Below are 19,150 nucleotides of genomic sequence, written 5' to 3' on the forward strand. Positions count from 1 at the left end.
CCCCTCAGGCTCCCTACCTCCTCTTCCCCCTGCTCAGGGATTTAATGGCCCTGCCTTACAAAAAGCATCTCTAGTCTTCTTTCCCTCACTCCTAGCATCCACAGAATTCACACAAACACTCTGTACCATCCCTGTCTCCAGGGCCTTCCTTTCCTTGCTCTGTCAGCTCCATTCATCACCCTGATTTCACAGTCTTATCCCTATCTGGCCCCTGACCCAGGACCTCTTACCTTCCTGTTCCCCAACTCCTATCTTGCCAGTTCTCACTCCAGAACCTGCTTGCCCGCTCCCTAGGCTCAGAGACCTCCTCCCCATGCATCTTCTTGGTGAAATGTCAGCAACCTCCCCCTTCCCAGAGCATCCCACAACATCCTAGAATCCCCACCCTGACCCCACGGTGTCCTCTCAATCTCACAGCTTGCCTGGTGCTCTCCAGTCCTCCCCATCCTGTGTCCCCAGAAGAGGAGACGGAGGAAGGGGAAGATGGAAAGTGGCCTGGAGGATGGAAGTTCCCAGAAACCAGGCCTCCGGGGGCTGGAGAGAGGAGGACGCTGTGAGCAGAGAGGAGAAAGGGAAACAGGTGGTGGGGGATGATGGAGGGGGCAGAGGGGGACAGAAAGAAGATATGCAGAGGTGAGAACCCAAGAGGATGAGAGATGGGAGGAGGAAAAGAGAGAAGGTGAAGATGAATAGGCAAGAGGGAACATGGGAAAGGGGAGCTGGCTGATGGAGGGAGAGGACTGATGAGGGAAAGGACTGATGAGGCCGCAGCGGCCTGAGCTGGGGATCAGGGAGAGGGAGAGGAGAATGCGTGGGAGGAAGAGAGAGACAGCATCAAGAGCCAGCCAGTCAGCCAGCAGGGAGGAAAGGCTGCAGAGCGGGGAGAGCGCTCAGGAGTGGAGCAAAGGCTGGGGCAGGGGACGAGGCAGCAAGGCCCCACCATGTGAAGTCTCAGGCCAGACAGATGGAAAGGGCTGGAGACTCGGGGACAGGGAGAACCAGGCCCAGAGGCGGAGGTAGGGGGAGGAGGCGGGGAAGGGACAAGAGCAAATGAGGGCAGCAGGCGCTTGGAACAGAGCTCTGGACACAGAAAATGGAAACGGAGGTTGGGGGTGTGAAGGAATGAGGAGGTCTCAGTCGTGGGGGGCTTCCTGGGGGATGCACACACCTCAACACACACACATACAGCACACGCACACACACGCATACAGCACACGCACACAGGCACACGCACACACGCACAGGCACGCACGCGTGCACACATGCGCAGGCACACACACGCATACAGCACACGCACACACACGCATACAGCACACGCACACACGCACAGGCACGCACGCGTGCACACATGCGCAGGCACACACACGCATACAGCACACGCACGCACGCACACGCACACAGGCACAGGCACGCGCGCACACACACATTCTTGCCTTAGGCTGGACATCCACTCCCATTGGCCTGGCCTGTTTCTCCTCTGTGGGACCAAGGTGTTTCCAGCCCCCCAAACGCCCCCTCCCCCAGGCCCCAGGAGCCCACGTCCCAAACCCCCACCCCCAGTTCCAGCATCCCCCCCACCCCACCACGGCTCTCTCTCACCCTACCGGCCCTTGGGGATTGCTGCAGCTCCGAGGCTCCGAGGGCCGCACTGGGGAGGGGGCCACCAGGGTCTCCTACCTTGAAGGGGGAGAGGTGGGCGTGGCCCACGACCCCGTGGCCAGCCTCGAGGTGGGACAAGTTCCTCTCCGCCACGTGCACCAGCTCGGGGGCGTTTACCTGGTTGGGGAGGTGGGCCGGGCTGTGCTCCAGAGGGGGCGTGTCTTCATCTTGGTAGCGGTATTTCTGGGGATGGGGACGGAGTTGTCACTGGGGCCGGCCCAGTGCCTCAGGCTCCAGGCTGGCCGCCCTGGCCGCCTCCTCTTCCCCCAGCCAGTGCAGTGCGGAAGGCCCTGGGGCCTGACCAGCTCCTCCCCCTCCCTCTCCTCTAGCCCATTGGCTCCCCTCTCTCCACTCTCCCGACAGCCCCCTCTCCCGCCAGGGCCTCAGCACCTCTCATCAATTCCAGGTCCCAATCAATCCCAGGTCCTAATCCTACCCCCCAACTCCTACTCCTCACATCCTGGGACACCAGCCTTCTGGCGGGCATAGCCCCTCTGGCATCTGTGTCTTCACCCCTTTCCCTGCCACCTTCATCTTCGGGTCCCTCCAGCTTCTCAGAGCTCTAGCCCCCGACACTCACACCTCCATTCTCTGCATCCAGTCCCCAACTTTCTTGCTTCTCTCACCATCTCAAACTCACTCTTGTTCTAGCCTCCCCTCCCCTATCCCTCTGGCTGCTCCTACTCTGCATGGCATCCTCCCCGCACCCCACCTCCATGGCCTCAGTATCCCCATTGCAGCCTCTACCCCACAGGTGATTGGCTGTCCTTTACCTTGCACTCCTTAGGCAAAGACTGAAGTCAGCCCCTTCCACCAGAAGGTACTTGGCATCAGCCCCCGAGATAGGACAAGGCTAAGCCTGTCCAGTTCACTGCCCTTGCTGGTTTCCAAGCAGTCAACAGAGGGGCCCCGGGAGTCTGGCCCTACCCCTACAACAGCCCACAGCCCAGCCAGCTAATCCGGATATGCTAGAAGGGCATGGGCTGGGGAGGGAAGGGGAAGAAGAGAGACAGCAGGGCTCAGGACAGGGGCAAGAATGGGTGCCAGCCTCCCTGGTTGGGGAGGAGGGTAGCATGCGGAGCCTCAGAGTGAATTCCTCGTCTCCCTCTGGTCTTTTGGGGTGAAAGGTCCAACATGGCCCCTGACTCCGTGCCCAGTTAATCAGCTGCCATCCCAAGGGCCTCCTGTGCTAGCTTAATAGGGACAACAGTAAAATGAGATTAACTGGGGGCCAGAGAAGGAGGAAAAGGGCAGATGGAGACAGCAGAAGAAGACAGCGATCCTGCCTGGGCCATTCCACATCCGCCTCTGCCCTCTCCTGCTCCTCTCCTCTGGAACGGGCCTCCACAGAGACAGACCCTCCAAGCTTCAGGTTCAGGAAGGGGAAGGTATCATATGCAGGGTTCCCTCAAGGACTGAAGAAGACAGAATGCACCGCCCAGCACACATGGGTAAAAAGAGAAGGCACGGTAATCCCAGCACTTTGGGAGGCTGAGGCGGGCAGACTGCTTGAGCCCAGGAGTTGGAGACCAGCCTGGGCAACACGGTGAAACCCCGTCTACAAAAAATACAAAAATGAGCCAGGCATGGTGGTGCACGCCTGTAGTCCCAACTACTAAGGAACCTGAGGTGGGAGAATTGCTTGAGCCCAAGAGGTGGAGGCTGCAGTGAGCTACGATCACACCACTGCACTCCAGCCTGGGCAACAGAGTAAGACCGTGTCTCAAAAAGACAGAGAGGCCAGGAGCAGAGGCTGATGCCTGTAATCCCAACACTTTGGGATGCCGAGGTGGGCAGATCACCTGAGGTCAGAGACCAGCCTGGCCAACATGGTGAAACCCCATTTCTACTAAAAATACAAAAATTAGCTGGGCGTGGTGGCGCATGGCTGTAATCCCAGCTACATGGGAGGCTGAGGCAGAAGAATCGCTTGAACCTGGGAAGCGGAGGTTGCAGTGAGCCGAGATTATGCCACTGCACTCCAGCCTGGCGACAGAGCGAGACTCCATCTCCAAAACAAAAAAGAGAGAGAGACAGAGAGAGCAGAATTTCCCTCCCAAAAGTTTCTGAGAGGCTGAGAGTGCCCTAATACTTAGAGGGCAGCAGCTGCGAGATCAAACGGGAGGAAGCTTATCAAGGTCAATGGCCAATCCTAGAGTATGATTCTGAAAATGTTAAGGATGATGAATCAAGGCTGAGACTGTAACACAACTCTGGCTGTAGAGTAAGGGTACAATAAAAGAATGGGAGAAGGGAAGTGGTCCTGTCAGCACGAAAACTCTCAAACCCAGAAGACAGAGACAACGTGAATCAAGAAGCACCCTGATACATTTAAAGAGTCTTAAAGAAGGAAAACAGGGGCTCAGCAAGATTGAGTCTATTCTCTGGGCCACAGACTTGGAGAGGGAATCCTGAACTCCAGATTTCAATACGATGGGCACAAAAAGTAGAGAAGGAAAATAGAACACACAAAATAGCCCTGCTCAAAGGCTGAGCTGTCTTGAATAAAGGAGTTCTATGAACCGACAGAGAATGTTCATTCCACATCCTGAGAAGGTGGTCTTCTACCTGGGCAGTGCACAAGCTGAGGGGCAAGCCCCAGAATTGAGGAGACCTGGAGGAAGGGGTGGAAGCCACTCTCTGCTATCCACTCTTTCTTCACAAGGCCTCCGATTCCCTGCAAGGTAAATTAGGACCAAAGCCCCAAGTTTTGGAGTCTGGGGGAGGGTTTGAGTCCAGTGCACCTCTATCTTCACTCCACCTCAGAAAATTCCTGAATCTGAGGAGGAAATGTCAGCGTGCACCCGAAGAAAATGGAAACATGAGGAGGGCCATTTCATCATTTATTCTAGGGAGGAAATGAAGGTAAATTTATATCTCAGCGAGCCCCCAGTATCTCTCCCTGCCCCACCCCCATGGAGGGAGGGTGGTGTCTGGCACTGAGGAAGAGGCTCCTCAGGATTGGGAGGCAACATGGGGAAAATGGGGAACAAGAAATGGGTACCAGGGTTTCCAGAATGTGGCTGGAAGAGGTTAGGGACTAGGTTCAGTCTCTGGAAATTTTCGACGTACGTGTGGGGGGTGGGGAAACGTCTGGAGGGGTCGGGGTGGGGGAGAGTAATTCTGAAACTGCATACTGGGGGCTGGGGAGGTGGCGGATCAGCACCTCTCAGTCCTGGATTACAGGGCAATTAAAGCAGGATGGGAAAGGAGGACCCCCCCACCCTTTATCCTACTGGGACTCAGGGCCCTAACCCACGACAACTCAGATGCTACTGGGACATGTCTGCACCCCCAATATATTAGGGCTTAAGACAAGTAAAACGCCTGGAGAATGGGGGACACGGACGGAGTCGCTGTTGTTCCTTCCCCTTTGGCCCCCTCCTCACCGGAGCCCCAGTTGCACAGAATGACCTGGAACGGAGGCTTGCACCCCCAAAACATAGGGGTGTGAGTCAAAGTGAATGGTAAGAGGGACGACCCACAGCGCCTGTCCGCAAGAAGTTGCAACCCAGAGACCCCGCACCAAGCAGAAGGAAGAGCGACAGCGCTTGAAGCTTGCACCCTGATATTTGCGGGGGTCCGGGAAGAGGGGAGCGGGGCCGGAGCCCATATCGCGGCACGTACCACGCAGAGACACATGGAGGCGAATCTGTTCCGAGCCGACATGGAGAAGGGGAGGGGGACTGAGGGAAGGGGGTGGGTGGAATATCAAGGGTCCCGGGGTTGGGGGAGGGGGAGGGGCAGAGGGGCGGGGGCTGCGGCGGCCGCGGCGACAGGAGGCTGCGGCCGGAGGGGGGGGAACGGCGCCTGCGCAGTAAGGGAGAGCGTCACGTTGGGAGAGAGAGGGGTGAGGGGAGACCCTTTTAGCCACCAACTCCCCTGGTTCATGCTGTTTCTCTGTGGACTTCACTTTCCACTGTACTTCTATTCTGACCCCTCTACAAATAGAGACAGACTTAAATTTGCCAGTTTATCTCTCTAGTTCTCGGGGACTCCTTATTCCATCCCATCTAATGCCCCAACCCCAACATCGCGAGACCCCTAACCATTCTGAAACCTCACTGGACATTACTCCCAGAGTCCAGGGAAGCAAACAGCACTTCTCTCACAAGAACCCCCAAGGGATCTACACTGCTTCTCCCACCAAACCCCCCAATCTCCTCAGATTCCAAGGCATCTCCTATTCTAACCAGCATAGTTCTCCCCTACAGTCCAGCCCCACCTGATAGGCAGCCCATGATTCTTCAAAAGTTTAAAGAACCACAGATCCTTGTTGTGCCCCCAAATTAGTATATGCTAAATCATCCCTTTCCATATCACATCTATCCCCCAATCCACTAACAGGTACCTTGCAGTTAGTGCAAATATTACTCTTGCTCTAATATAAATATCCAAATAACAAGTCCTCCAATTTGTTTGGGATCCCCTGTCCAAACCCCCGAATCTAGTAAGATACTCATGACTTCCTAATGTGCCAGTCTCCAATTCCACACCAGAACCCAATTTCAGGAAATATTTAATCTACTTTAAAGCAGACCCTCCAAATTCAATTGCAATCTCATCATTTTTTTCCAAAATCCTTATAAAAAGAAATTTAGGCGGGAGGATCGCTGGAGGCCAGGCGCTCAACACCACCTTGGGCAACACAGTGAGATCCCACCTCTTAAAAAAAAAAAAAAAATTTGGCCCGGCGCAGTGGCTCATCCTTGCAATCCCAGCACTTTGGGAGGCCAAGGCAGGTGGATCACGAAGTCAGGAGTTCAAGACCAGCCTGGCCAGGATGGTGAAACCCCATCTCTACTAAAACTACAAAAATTAGTCGGGCGCAGTGGCAGGTGCACGTAATCCCAGCTACTCGGCAGGCTGAGGCAGGAGAATCGCTTGAACCTGGGCAGCAGAGATTGCAGTGAGCCGAGATCGCGCCACTGCACTCTAGCCTGGGCGACAGAGTGAGACTCGGTCTCAAAAATTAATTAATTAATTAATTAAAAGTATTTTCCTTTTCCTTTTCTTTTTTTTTTTTTTTCTTTCTTTCTTTTCTTGAGACAGATTCTTGCTCTGTCGCTCAGCCTGGAGTGCAATGGTGTGATCTCGGCTTACAGCAACATCTGGCTCCCGGGTTCGAGTGATTCTACTACCTCAACCTCCCGGGTAGCTGGGATTACAGGCGCCCGCCACTACACCCGGCTAATTTTTTGTATTTTTAGTAGAGACGGGGTTTCGCCATGTTGGCCAGGCTGGTTTCGAACTCCTGACCTCACATGATCCACCCGCCTCGGGCTCCCAAAATGCTGGTGTGAGCCACCGCACCCGGCCTTTTCTCTCCTTTTCTTTAACCCTGAGGTTCATAGATTACACCCTTTTCTGGCTACCCAGAACATCTCCACGATTCTGAATTCCAACTTTGTCGGTAGATTGCTCCCAAATATATCTTCTCCACACTCAGGCCTCAAAAAATACACACCAAAGATATGGCCGGCAATTTGCAATTACCCACAAGTCGTCCAGAACACTCCCAACCTCCTCCTTCAGTTCTCTTCAGAGATTTCCATTTTCTCCCAAACAACTTAACCTGAAAGCCTCTCTTCCAATTGAACGCCCGGTTCTCCCATTGAAGGCCCACCTTTCCAGCTCTTAAAACCCAGTGAGGGGTCTCCTCAAATCGGCTGACTTCTATAAAATGCTCACACATGGTAGAAATGACGACTTCCCTAGAATCTCACCCAAGCGAGATTGACCCCGTTGATCGGCATCTGTTACATGCGCCCCCAAGATGACCCCCAATGTCCTAGTTTCATATCTGGTAGGAAGGCTTGGATCACCAGAGGATCCAAGGAGTCAGTGCAGAAGGGGCTGGACTCAAAATTCCTTAGAGAATAGAAAACTTACAGGCCCTGCTTATCCACCAGTGGGCGCTATGGCCCATAAAGACCCTTCCCCATCCCCCATTTCCCTTTTCCCTCCATTTTCCGTTTCTCTGTTGCCTGGCAACGCAGCAATCAAGGACTTTGCTGTCGCCTAGCAACCGTCTCCTGGGAACACAGAGCTGAGGTAGGAGGGGTGCTCTGATGAAATCTGAACAGACCTCCATCTTAGGAAAATTGAGACGTCAGACTTCCCAACCCCCGGATTCTCCTTTCCAAAGACCCCCGCGCCCTGAAGTTACTTGGACAATAGCTTCTTAAACCCTGTCTCCTTTACGCACGGGGGACCACGCCACGCCCATCCCGGGTCAGCCCCGCCCTCATTTCGGTCAGGTAACCCAGCCCCAAGGTTCCTCCTCTTTCCGAGGGTTACTGCCTCCCTCGATAGGAGTAAGCCAGACTCCGCCCACCTGCCCGGGAGGCCACGCCTCCGTCCACTTCCCGCCCATTCGGTCCCCCTGCCTCGCCCACACTGTCCCTCCGCCACGCCCCTGCCGGCCAATGAATGAGGCCGTCGGCCACACTGCCCCGCCCCCGGCATCTCGGCTTTGCCCAATAAGGACCACCCGGAGGGTTTAACCGCTTCGCTCCTGGGGCTCTGGCAAATAGCCTCAGTCTTTCCCCCACTGTATCCCCACCCCCACTTGTTCTGCTCCGCCCTCCGCCACCCTCGCCCGGCCCTCCAGCCCGCCACGCAGCTTCAGTCGTCGCCGGTTACCATGGCAACGGCGGCAGCAGCGCGGGGAAAGGGGGAGGGACGGGGGCGGAGTGGGAGAAAGAGATGCTCAGAGACGAGAGATGCTGGCAGAGATAAAGGCACCAAGAAAGGCAAAGTGATCGCTGTAGAGTGGAGTTTGCATACAACACAGGGCCTAGCACGTAGTAGGCTTTCAATAAATGTTCCTTAAATTACTGCGGCAGGAGTCTAAATATAGGCAATGAAAGATGGAAGACTCAGGCAGAGCTGGGGAGCTCAACGACCGCAAAGCCTGAGCACTCCCTACCCCATCCAGCATTTGGGGAAGCAGGAGCCATGTGCCCCCTGCAGGCTCCTCTTGGGCTATCCTCCGCTGGCTGCCCTGGATAGAGATGAACCACAACTCCCAACATCGCCATGGGCAGCAACCCTCTAACATTGAGGGATCTTGTGCCTCGGGGCCTTATGGGAGTTGGAGTCCCTGTCATCCCGAGGCTGACAAGTTTTCCAGCCAACGAATGTGGCAAGCCTGGGTCTCCACGCCTCTGTAAACCCCAAATGCATGATCTGCTCTGTAAGCCTCCTTCCTTCAGGGATGCTCAACCCTGGGCTCCATGGAAGAAGTAGGAGTCTGGAGTGGGTAAGGAATAAGGCCACCCACCCACCCAGAATAGCTGCCAGTGCAGGCAAGCCCCTCACCCTCGCTCCCATTTGTGTGTTCACGTGTTGGAAGCAGAGCCCACACATTCCAGCGGGCTTTCTATTTACACCTGGATACAGGGGACCACAGCCACGGAGCCTAAGGCCAAGTGGCAGGCCTAAGGGCAGGAGACAGCAGGAACAGAGGAAACCAGGCCAGAGAAACTGAGGCATAAAAATCCACCGAAACTACAGGGATGTGGGGAAGAGGCAGCCTGGGAAAAAGCCCGAAGCCCACAGAATGAGGGACAAGCAAGTCGCCCTGGTGGAGAGAGTGTGGGGGCTCCAAATCTAAAGGTCCTCAGCCCCCAATCTCTTCCAACCATCCTCACACGTGCACAATGCATGTGTACACACATGTGTGAGTTTGTGGCAGGGAACATGTGTGTCCTCAGCTCCCTCCCATGAAAAGCTGCAGTTCCCACTAAATATAACCCCCTCCCCAGCCTGTGACTCACCCGGACCCCGCCTCCCCCGGCCCCCACTTCCTGTCCCACCCCCCAGCCCCCAGCTGCCTGCCACCCGCCCAAGCCTCCCTCCACACACCAGGCATCCAGCTCTCCAGTCCCAGAGTCTCCAAGCAGAGCCTAGGTATCCGCATCCCACCAGGAGCTCGCCTGTGCTCCATCCAGGATCTCCTGCCTTTGCCAGGCTCCAACCAGAGGGACACTCTTGCACAGATCCCCACCGCTGCCAGCCCTGCCCTCCTCCTACACCTTTTCACCCCGGTAACCTCAGTACCCTCGGTCATAAGTCCTCAGGGACCCTTAAATCCTGGTGTCCTCCCCCATCTTGATCCCAAGCGTCAGGGGTATCTGGAACAGTCCCCCCATCTGCTCTTCTCCCTCTTTCTTGACCAGGGCTAGATACAGTGTGGGAGGAGATGGGGACATTGGGCCCCTGCCTTTGGGCCACCCCCAAATTGTGCACCACCCACCCGGTCCCCCTCCTCAAATCCCCTCTCTCCCTAAGCCTCTCATCCTCCTCCTCAGAGGCTGGCAAGCTCGGCTGCTGCAATCTTCTGCCTCCTATGGGAATACCCCCACATCCTTGCCTCACCTGGTCCATTCCCTCAGGTAATCCCATGCCAGGGCCCCAGCCCTCTGACAACTTCTAACTACCTCCATTCTATATGACTGAACCCTAAATTAACAGTTCCCTCAAATTGAGAGTGCATCCCTAAATGCAGCCACGAGATGCTTGTTCCAGAGTCTGAAGGCCCACCCCTTCCCTGCCAGCTAACACCCCAGACCAGTCAGGCACTCACAACCAATAACCTTTACCCCCATGCCAGGAGCCCCCCAAAACTGGACAAGGCCCTTGGAAGCCAGCTTTTCCCTGGGGAGGAAAGAGGAACCCCCCCAGCATAGCCCACCTTCCCACATACACCAGCAGGACTTCCTTGTGAGCCAGGCTTCTCCTTAAATAAGTCTCCCTCAAACAGCGCTGGTGAACCCCGAAACCCGCCAGGCCCCCCACACCATGGAATATCCTAAATTTTCCATTTCCCTACAGGTACAAAGGGATCACTCCAGGGGGCACCTGTGGCCAAATCCAGCATTTTCTCAGATGTGAACCCCAAAACTAAATTAAGACCCCCAAATACATCTTACTTCTGATACTGCCACTCCAGGGACGCCAGTCCCAGATAAGGCCTACTAACCCCTCCCCACAAACTCATGCCCTCCCCCCAGTTTATAGCCCCCCCATCATGCTTACCTTGGTTGTCACTATACAGAGACAGTCCATGTTGGGGGGCCTGGCCGCGGCGGCGGGTAAGGGGCTCTGACTTCATCGGAGTTTCGTTCCTCCCCTCCGTGGGTTCTCACCCCTCCCCCCTCCGCACCCCACTTTTGCAGGGGGGGCCAGGATGGGGGGAGGGGTGAGAGGGGAAGGAGGGGGTTGGAGAAGGGAAGGGGAGGGGAGCGTGGGAGGGGAGGGAAGGGGGCCCTAAAAGGGGCTCCCCAATGGAGGGGAGGGGGCTTGGGGAGCACACCCCGATTCTCAGGAGGGGCGGGGGCACCGGGGGCTGGCAGCCCCGGAGTTCGGGGGCTGGGGCATGAGCTGGGGTGGGGGAGGGGAACTGGATTTCGGGGAGCCCCGGGGTAGGGGGGGATCTTGCCAAACGGCCAGGGGCTAGGGGCCGTGGCGGGGGAGTGGGGTGGGGGGGTTGGAAACGGCAGCGGCCGAGGGAGCCGTGGAGCCGAAGAGGGAAGGGGAGAGAGGAGGAGAGAGGAAGCAGGGGGAGGGAGGGAGGGAGCTAGGAGCCAGAATGGGGGGGTGCCTTGGCAGAGTTAACTCCTTCCGTGCTGGCAGGAACCCGGATAATGGGAAAGGAGATAGAAGCAGAAGCAGAGGCCCTGAGGCAAACATGGAGACCTGGCCAGCCACCAGCGATGACAGCAAAGACGATGAGGCTGGATTTCATTTCTTAGAGAAGGAAGCACCTATAGTTGGGCTGGGAGCACCCATGGTTATTTGAATACGGGAGGGAGGCCACGACAGGCGGTAGGGGGTCGGGTATGAGGGAGGGGCTGCAGGAGGCAATCCCTGGGGGCCTAGTTCTGCCTCAGGTTTCTCAGGGGGAAACCTAAAAAGCCTTAGACTCTTTAGTGCCTGAAATTGAGGCAGCCAAAGAAAAGGAGGAAGAAAGGGAGAGGGGGTACAGGACCACAGAGAGTGCATTCTCGGTGCCCCAAGTCCCTGGGCCACCGACTCAGTCTTTCGTCTGCAGGGCCCCCAAGTTTCCATATAATATTAGCAATATTTGCCTCACCCCTCCAGCCCTGCCTGCCCCTCAGGAAGTAAGGCGCTCGCCCCCACCTCCTTACCTGACTCTCTGAGAGGGAAGCCTCATAATAGTCCAGGATGTCTGCCACAGAACAGAACTGAGTTACCTCCCCATTCCAGGCCTCTCCAGACACATCACCCCTGTCATCACCGCTGCTGTCCGGCTGGCAAGGGAGGAGCCCTTTCAGCCAAGGCTGGTCCACACTCATGGAGGACACCATAGGCATGACCCTGCTTGGGGCTCCAGCTTGGACCAAATGATTTCCAGGCTCCACAACAGCCCCCGAAGTTCAGTAACGGACAGCCCTTGGAGGCCCAGGTCCCTCAGAAAACGGGCTACTCACCCAGCAAGGCCTGGAAGAGGTCGCTATGCAGCACTGTGAGGAGGGGGGGTGCCCACCGCAGCAGCGGGGGTGCCAGGAGCCAGAGGGCTGACCTGGGAGCTAGTGCGATGCAAGGAGAATTGGGACAGGGAAGAGGCCAACACAGGAAGACGAACACACTGTCACTTCATCTCCCCAGCCTGTGCCCTTCACCCCAAGCCCTATGGAAAGATTCAGGGAGAAGGATCCCTGAGCCCCAGCCCCCCACTTCAATCCCAGACCTCCCCTCCACAAGGACCCCTGTTTTTCACCTCTTGGTCTCTGGGACATCTCTCTCTTCTCTCACTTTAATCTCCCTAATCCTCCAGGATTGGAGTTGAGCTGCTTCTCCCCACTAAATTCCAGCTGTGAGTAAAGTAGGCCATCTCTGAACCGACCAGCTGTCCCATTCCCCCAGGTTCCAAGGCACCAGCGCCGCCACCATCTTGCTGCACACACCCTGGCCCGTCTCCCCATAGGCAGGCAGAACCTAGCCACACTCTCCTAAGAAGCCAGCAAAGAGGGCCTCCTCACAGAGGGCTCCAGCAGCTCAAAAAGAAGCTGACCCCAGCTCTCTCTCCTCCAGGGCCTCCTCTCACCCCAATGAGAATTGCAGAGAGAGGGGTAGAAATTGTTTGGAACTTCCTGACCTAGGGCTAGAGAAGTTGGGGTTTCACAGGTAAGAGGCAGGAGAATTCCTGCAGTTCCTCTCAGGCCCGGGAGGATTCCATCTGCCTGGGCACATGGTCTCTGGAAGTAACAGAGGGCAGAGACAGAAGGGAATGTTCAGGAAGATCTCAGAGGCTTTATTAAGGGAAGCGCAACGAACCTGGCGGGGCCTTCCCACTGGGAAACTGTAGCTGCTTCAAGAGTTAGTGAAATGGTTTACGTCTCAGAAGAATACACTTAGGGCACTCACACCCTAGCTTGGGTGCCCCCACCCCCCGCCCACCGTGCCCTCCCTTTTGTGTTGGCCGAGACAGATTTCATCAGGAACCTTAGAGTCTGTTTTTCGGTGCCTCTATTTCTGCCATCTACCTTACACTTCTCTTTCCCTACTTCTCTCTTCTAACCCCACCGGAGAAGCCCTCCCTTCAGTCCACCTCCATCCCTCTGGCTGCAGTGACTTAAGCCCCTTCCTCTTCTATCCCATCCTATCCCATCACCCCGTCGGAGGACTAGACTCTAGTTCGGACGGGCGGGATTAAGGAGTTTGGGGGAGACGAGAGACGCTTGGAGATCCCCCTAGGTCAGCGGAACGCAGGGCCGGGCTCCAGGGAACTACAGCTCCCAGCATGCCCCGGGGCCCGCAACCGCCGCCGCCCGGTGCACTCTGGACGATGAGTCAGGGCTAGGAGGTCCAGGACTTGGGCGTACAGGACGCCAGAGCTGGGTCAGCGCTCCGTCCAGCGACGCCCGGAGAGACTCGGAGATGCAGGCAGCTCGGATAGCCCCGAGCTTGGGGCGGCAGCTGCTGAGGCTCGGGGGCGGAAGGTCTGTGTATGGACAAGAGGAACGGGGGGCAGCGGCCCTGGGCACTGGGCCAGGACTGAACCCCCCACTCCCCACAGCTCGCGACCCACGGCGCTCCTGGGGCAGCCCCGGCCCGGCCCTGCCCGGCGGCCCTATGCCGGAGGTGCCGCTCAGGTAAGTCGCGGCAGCCTTGGCAAGGGGGTGTGGGAGCAGCGGTCCGCTTAGGCGCCCGCCTCCCGCCGTCGGCAGGGGTCTCCCTCTTGGTGCCAGGCACCTGCCCACAGCTCTGTCGCCGAAAGTAGGGGAAAGGGCAATCCAGGGTGCCCTAGGGCGAAACTAGGGGAAAGGTCACCGCTTCGCGCCGCCTCCCAGCGTGGTCTCGCCTGTGCTCCCCTTGGCACAGCGGAAGTCCCTTCCCTGGACTTGCTAACCATCTCTTTTCCCAGCTGGCTCTGGACAAGTCAGATTCCCACCTCTCTGACGCTCTGAACAAGGAAAAACCGGCCAAAGCGGTAGGTACCCCCAAGGCCAGGTGGGCCTTAGCCAGAGACACTCACCCCAACTAGAGTCCTGAAACTCGCCTCTCTCTGCCCAGGAATCTAAGTCCTTTGCTGTGGCGATGTTCAAAGGCCAGCTCACCACAGATCAGGTGTTCCCATACCCGTCCGGTAAGGGAAGGGGTAATCAGAGCTGGGTGGGGCCAGGGTGGTTTCCCCTGCCAGCCTGGCTTGACCAGCCTGTCCCCCACCCCAGTGCTCAACCAAGAGCAGACAGAGTTTCTTAAAGAGCTGGTGGAGCCCGTGTCCCGTTTCTTCGAGGTAAGGAATGACTCGGGGCTTGGTCCCTGGTGGGGTGGATGGAGATGTTAAGCTCAAAAGGAGCCTGGATGTGGGATCCTGTGCCTTCCCCAGGAAGTGAACGATCCTGCCAAGAATGACACTCTGGAGATGGTGGAGGAGACCACTTTGCAGGGCCTCAAGGAGCTGGGGGCCTTCGGTCTGCAAGTGCCCAGTGAGCTGGGTGGTGTGGGCCTTTGCAACACCCAGGTGAGGGCACCCCATCGCCACATCCCAGTATCTCATACTCCAGCTTGGCAGACTCAGCTCCTTTACCATCTCTAGGGTCAAGGTCTCTTCTAAGCATCTGCCCTGGGTGCCTGTGGGATGGACGTTAACTCTCCAAACATAACACAATTTACATGCAGTCCCCTAGGGCTGAACCATGGGCCTCCCCCTGGTTCCCAAGTCCTTACAAATCTCTAAGTTGGGGATTGCCTAACAATAGACTAGTAGCAAGTCGTCCTCCTACCTAGACCTCAGACAGACCAACATTCTCTTCTGTGCCCTTTGCACGCCCCACTTCCTTTCCACACACTGGGGATGGCCCAGGTCAGGCACTGCCCTCGGTCAGGAACTGCCCTGTTGCCCACACTCTCTGTTAAGGTCAGGTCCCTCTGCAGCCAGTGACAGCCCCAGATCCCTGCTTCCCCTCCAGTACGCCCGTTTGGTGGAGATCGTGGGCATGCATGACCTTGCCGTGGGCATTACCCTGGGGGCCCATCAGAGCATCGGTTTCAAAGGCATCCTACTCTTTGGAACGAAGGCCCAGAAAGAAAAATACCTCCCCAAACTGGCATCTGGTGAGGCAACCCTAGGAGACCCAAGGATTGGGGGGGTATACTGAGCCTGGCACAGATTAGGCCAGTTGGCACTCAGATTATCAGATGGCTGGGCATTTCAGTCGGGGGAAGATTCTGGGGAGGCATCACGGTGTGCTGGTTGGGACATGCAAAAGAAAACTGGATACTCCCAGGTGTTAAAGGGGAACTGCCTGCTGGAGGGATGGGGAAGTGGGCCGAGGGGACTTTGAAGCTCGTCAGAACTTGGGGTAAAGGAGCTCTCTCCCCAACAGGGGAGACTTTGGCCGCTTTCTGTCTAACCGAGCCCTCAAGCGGGTCAGATGCAGCCTCCATCCGAACCTCTGCTGTGCCCAGCCCCTGCGGAAAATACTATACCCTCAATGGAAGCAAGCTTTGGATCAGGCAATCTGCCTCCCATTTCTCCCCTTATCCTCCACCCAATTCCAGGCCCCGCTGCTCCCCGTCCTCCATGCCCTGAATGTCCCTCATTCTTCCACAGTAATGGGGGCCTGGCAGACATCTTCACAGTCTTTGCCAAGACACCAGTTACAGATCCAGCCACGGGGGCGGTGAAGGAGAAGATCACAGCCTTTGTGGTGGAGAGGGGCTTCGGGGGTGTTACCCAGTGAGTGAATTTGGGTTGGGAGAGCTTAGGACTGAGGGGCAGGACTGGGTTCCTGGGCAGATGGCTGTTGCAAGTCACCCGGGGATGTGTGCAAAAGCCAAAGCAGGTGAACTGAATGTGGCCTTTGGGACTAATATGTATGCAACTGAGCTAAAGTTTTGGCTCCAGCAACCAAGTCCAACACAAAATAAGACATAGCCAGGCCTCCTTAGCCTTCAGGGCCGGGGGTAAGTGTTGGCTGTAGCCTCTAATAGTCTAGGAGTTGTAATTCCTCCCTAGTGCATAAAGAGCGAAGAAGCAGTTTTTCCCCACTGACAACCTGTTGAACACACCTCTGCTTTTCCACATTGCCCTGACACAGTGGGCCCCCTGAGAAGAAGATGGGCATCAAGGCTTCAAACACAGCAGAGGTGTTTTTTGATGGAGTACGGGTGCCATCGGAGAATGTGCTGGGTGAGGTTGGGAGTGGCTTCAAGGTCGCCATGCACATCCTCAACAATGGAAGGTTTGGCATGGCTGCGGCCCTGGCAGGTACCATGAGAGGCATCATTACTAAGGCGGTGAGTACCCTGCCCAAGTCCCCAGGTAACCCAAACAGTAGTCTCACTGTCCCCCTTGCCATGTGTCCCTGATCACTTGCAGGCACTCCCTACACCAGAAACCCCTCCCCTACCAGCAGCCCCAGACTTGTTAGCTTAGGTCTCCATCCAGCGTAGACTGAACTCTGGTTGTATGCAAAGCCCATCCCTGTGGCGCAAGCCCAGCCCCTGTCTAGGGAGACTGCAGAACCACACTGAACCAAAGTGGAATACATGGACCCTCTTCCAGGTAGATTATGCCACTAATCGTATCCAGTTTGGGGAGAAAATTCACAACTTTGGGCTGATCCAGGAGAAGCTGGCCCGGATGGTTATGCTGCAGTATGTAACTGAGGTGAGGGCCTCCCAAGCTCCTCTCCCTGAAGCCCTGGGGCTTTCTTCCCAGTTGGGTCAGACTACAACCCCCAGCAGCACCTGGGGCAGTGGGTCTCCAGCTTTACACCAATGCCCTAGGGGATGCGGGGAGGCATAGTCAGCTCAGCTTCTGCCGAAGGAAAAGAGCAATGATGTTCTGCTCAGGTGCCTGCCAGCAGTACCAGAAGTTAATTCTACCCCATCCCTTACGTCCACCCCTTTTAAGAAAACAAATACTGCCCGGGCGCGATGGCTCACGCCTGTAATCCCAGCACTGTGGGAGGCTGAGGCGGGCGGATCACGAGGTCAGGAGATCGAGACCATCCTGGCTAACACAGTGAAACTCCGTCTCTACTAAAAATACAAAAAATTAGCCGGGCGTAGTGGCAGGCGCCTGTAGTCCCAGCTACTCGGGAGGCTGAGGCAGGAGAATGGCGCGAACCCGAGAGGTGGAGCTTGCAGAGCTGAGATTGTGCCACTGCACCACCCCAGCCTGGGCAACAGAGCGAGACTACGGGAAAAAAAAAAAAAAAACAAATACCTGGAAGCGCCTGATGAACTGACCCAGAACAACTATTTGCCTGACCTAACAAGCTAGGTCATCCCTAATCTTGGAGATCTGAGTGATGAAGCCAAGTCTGACAAAGCCCTTTGCAATTTTCCTTCCCATGTCCCAACCATGCAACCTCAGTCCATGGCTTACATGGTGAGTGCTAACATGGACCAGGGATCAACGGACTTCCAGATAGAGGCCGCCATCAGCAAAATCTTCGGCTCGGTGAGGTCCCAGGCATGCTGGGAGGGAGTCCAGTTTGGGAGCTCAGCTCCCACAACCAGTCTCATCTGTTCTTTGTCCCTAGGAGGCAGCCTGGAAGGTGACAGATGAATGCATCCAAATCATGGGGGGTATGGGCTTCATGAAGGTACAGGACGGTCTTCTGAGCCTCGTTTGGGCCAGGGGTGGGTAGGCACATCTCAGCAGGGGCATATAATTTGTGTGGCCCTGTGCTAGGAACCTGGAGTAGAGCGTGTGCTCCGAGATCTTCGCATCTTCCGAATCTTTGAGGGGACAAATGACATCCTTCGGCTGTTTGTGGCTCTGCAGGGCTGTATGGTAAGAGGGAGAATTGGGTGGGGGTAGAGGTGGGGAGGACAGTGAGTCCTGACTGCTGGACCCTCTTCCCCATAGGACAAAGGAAAGGAGCTCTCTGGGCTTGGCAGTGCTCTAAAGAATCCCTTTGGGAATGCTGGCCTCCTGCTGGGAGAGGCAGGCAAACAGCTAAGGCGGTAGGCTTAGGGTCAGGGCCAGGGGAGGGCAGGGCAGTGTATGACAACTAACCAGTCATTCTCCCTCTTCCTCTCAGGCGGGCAGGGCTGGGCAGCGGCCTGAGTCTCAGTGGAATTGTCCACCCGGAGTTGAGTCGCAGCGGTGAGCTGGTAAGTGGCCAGGGGTCCAGGAGAGCCTGCGTCAGGGACTGTAGCCGACAGCCCCTCTGAGCCCTGCACTGTCCCCATCTCTTCAGGCAGTACAGGCTCTGGAGCAGTTTGCCACTGTGGTGGAGGCCAAGTTGATAAAACACAAGAAGGGGATTGTCAGTGAGTGAGCTCTACACCCTTCCGCCCCTCCCTTTCCTCTCCTTGAGACTAATGCCCCCACCCCCACCCCACCTACCCGGCAGATGAGCAGTTTCTGCTGCAGCGGCTGGCAGACGGGGCCATCGACCTCTATGCCATGGTGGTGGTTCTCTCGAGGTGAGGAGGCAGGCGGGGAATGCCTGAGCCGCAGGGGGCCTGGGCCTGGATCCCAGCCGGCCCAGATTTATTTTCATCTCCTGCTTCCTGCCAGGGCTTCAAGATCCCTGAGTGAGGGCCACCACACGGCCCAGCATGAGAAAATGCTCTGTGACACCTGGTGTATCGAGGTGAGACTCGGGGCTGCTAAGCTCAGGTGAGGGCTAGAGGTGCAGGCCCAACCCTCCTTCCCTCTCCCCAGGCTGCAGCCCGGATCCGAGAGGGCATGGCCGCCCTGCAGTCTGACCCCCGGCAGCATGAGCTCTACCGCAACTTCAAAAGCATCTCCAAGGCCTTGGTGGAGCGGGGTGGTGTGGTCACCAGCAACCCACTTGGCTTCTGAATACTCCTGGCCAGGGCCTGGCCCGGTTATGTGCCTTTCCTCAAGCCAAAGCCCCTCTCCTTAGGGCCCTGGTTTGTCCCGGAGGGGGCCTAGTATTCCCAGGACTGTGCCTGCTCTCAAGAGCACTTACTGCCTCGAAAATAATAAAAATTTCTAACCAGTCATGCTTTGCTCCTGTGTGTCCGTTCTTTC

The 19,150-nt window shown here is 56.6% G+C and overlaps 2 protein-coding genes and 1 non-coding gene across 49 annotated transcripts in view; 1 reads left to right on the forward strand and 2 right to left on the reverse strand.

Annotated features, from left to right (window-relative positions):
- Positions 1 to 13,488, reverse strand: part of DLG4 (discs large MAGUK scaffold protein 4) — a 31,178-nt gene extending 17,690 nt beyond the window's left edge. For 8 of the 44 annotated variants that reach the window (XR_013405789.1, XR_013405788.1, XM_015118432.3 and 5 more), the window contains exons 1-2: positions 10,702 to 11,193; positions 1,777 to 1,842 (exon numbers count right to left, since the gene is read on the reverse strand). Coding sequence is in view for 25 of the 44 variants with exons in the window: in XM_015118432.3 (XP_014973918.1) it covers positions 1,777 to 1,842; positions 10,702 to 10,731 (96 nt within the window). In the remaining 19 variants the exon portion in view is untranslated. Of the gene's footprint in view, positions 1 to 422; positions 1,224 to 1,677; positions 1,843 to 5,286; positions 5,455 to 9,528; positions 9,645 to 10,701; positions 11,194 to 11,813; positions 11,937 to 12,116; positions 12,317 to 12,406 lie in introns of those variants that run through there. The other 36 variants (XR_013405787.1, XM_077969346.1, XM_077969351.1 and 33 more) reach the window with 18 other exon arrangements.
- ACADVL (acyl-CoA dehydrogenase very long chain) lies at positions 10,709 to 19,122 on the forward strand. Of its 4 annotated transcripts, XM_077970133.1 has the most exons (21): positions 10,709 to 10,757; positions 11,299 to 11,398; positions 13,706 to 13,781; positions 14,054 to 14,119; positions 14,203 to 14,275; positions 14,361 to 14,425; positions 14,519 to 14,653; positions 15,102 to 15,246; positions 15,519 to 15,648; positions 15,746 to 15,871; positions 16,233 to 16,431; positions 16,700 to 16,804; positions 17,516 to 17,602; positions 17,685 to 17,747; positions 17,837 to 17,938; positions 18,014 to 18,111; positions 18,189 to 18,261; positions 18,348 to 18,420; positions 18,504 to 18,576; positions 18,671 to 18,746; positions 18,818 to 19,122. In XM_077970133.1, the coding sequence occupies exons 1-21, from the start codon at positions 10,730 to 10,732 to the stop codon at positions 18,956 to 18,958; spliced, it is 2,034 nt and encodes a 677-aa protein (XP_077826259.1). In that variant the 5' UTR covers positions 10,709 to 10,729; the 3' UTR covers positions 18,959 to 19,122. The 4 variants fall into 4 exon arrangements, with proteins under 4 accessions (XP_077826259.1, XP_014973924.2, XP_077826261.1 ...); XM_015118438.3 differs by lacking the exons at positions 10,709 to 10,757; positions 11,299 to 11,398 and adding an exon at positions 13,517 to 13,628; XM_077970135.1 differs by lacking the exons at positions 10,709 to 10,757; positions 11,299 to 11,398; positions 14,054 to 14,119 and adding an exon at positions 13,517 to 13,628.
- On the reverse strand, positions 16,864 to 16,946 carry MIR324 (microRNA mir-324). Its single transcript, NR_032472.1, has one exon. It is a non-coding gene; the product is annotated as a microRNA mir-324 (primary transcript).
- Positions 19,123 to 19,150: the final 28 nt, after the last annotated feature.

This window comes from Macaca mulatta, chromosome 16, assembly GCF_049350105.2.
Source record: "Macaca mulatta isolate MMU2019108-1 chromosome 16, T2T-MMU8v2.0, whole genome shotgun sequence".
NCBI lineage: Eukaryota > Metazoa > Chordata > Mammalia > Primates > Cercopithecidae > Macaca > Macaca mulatta.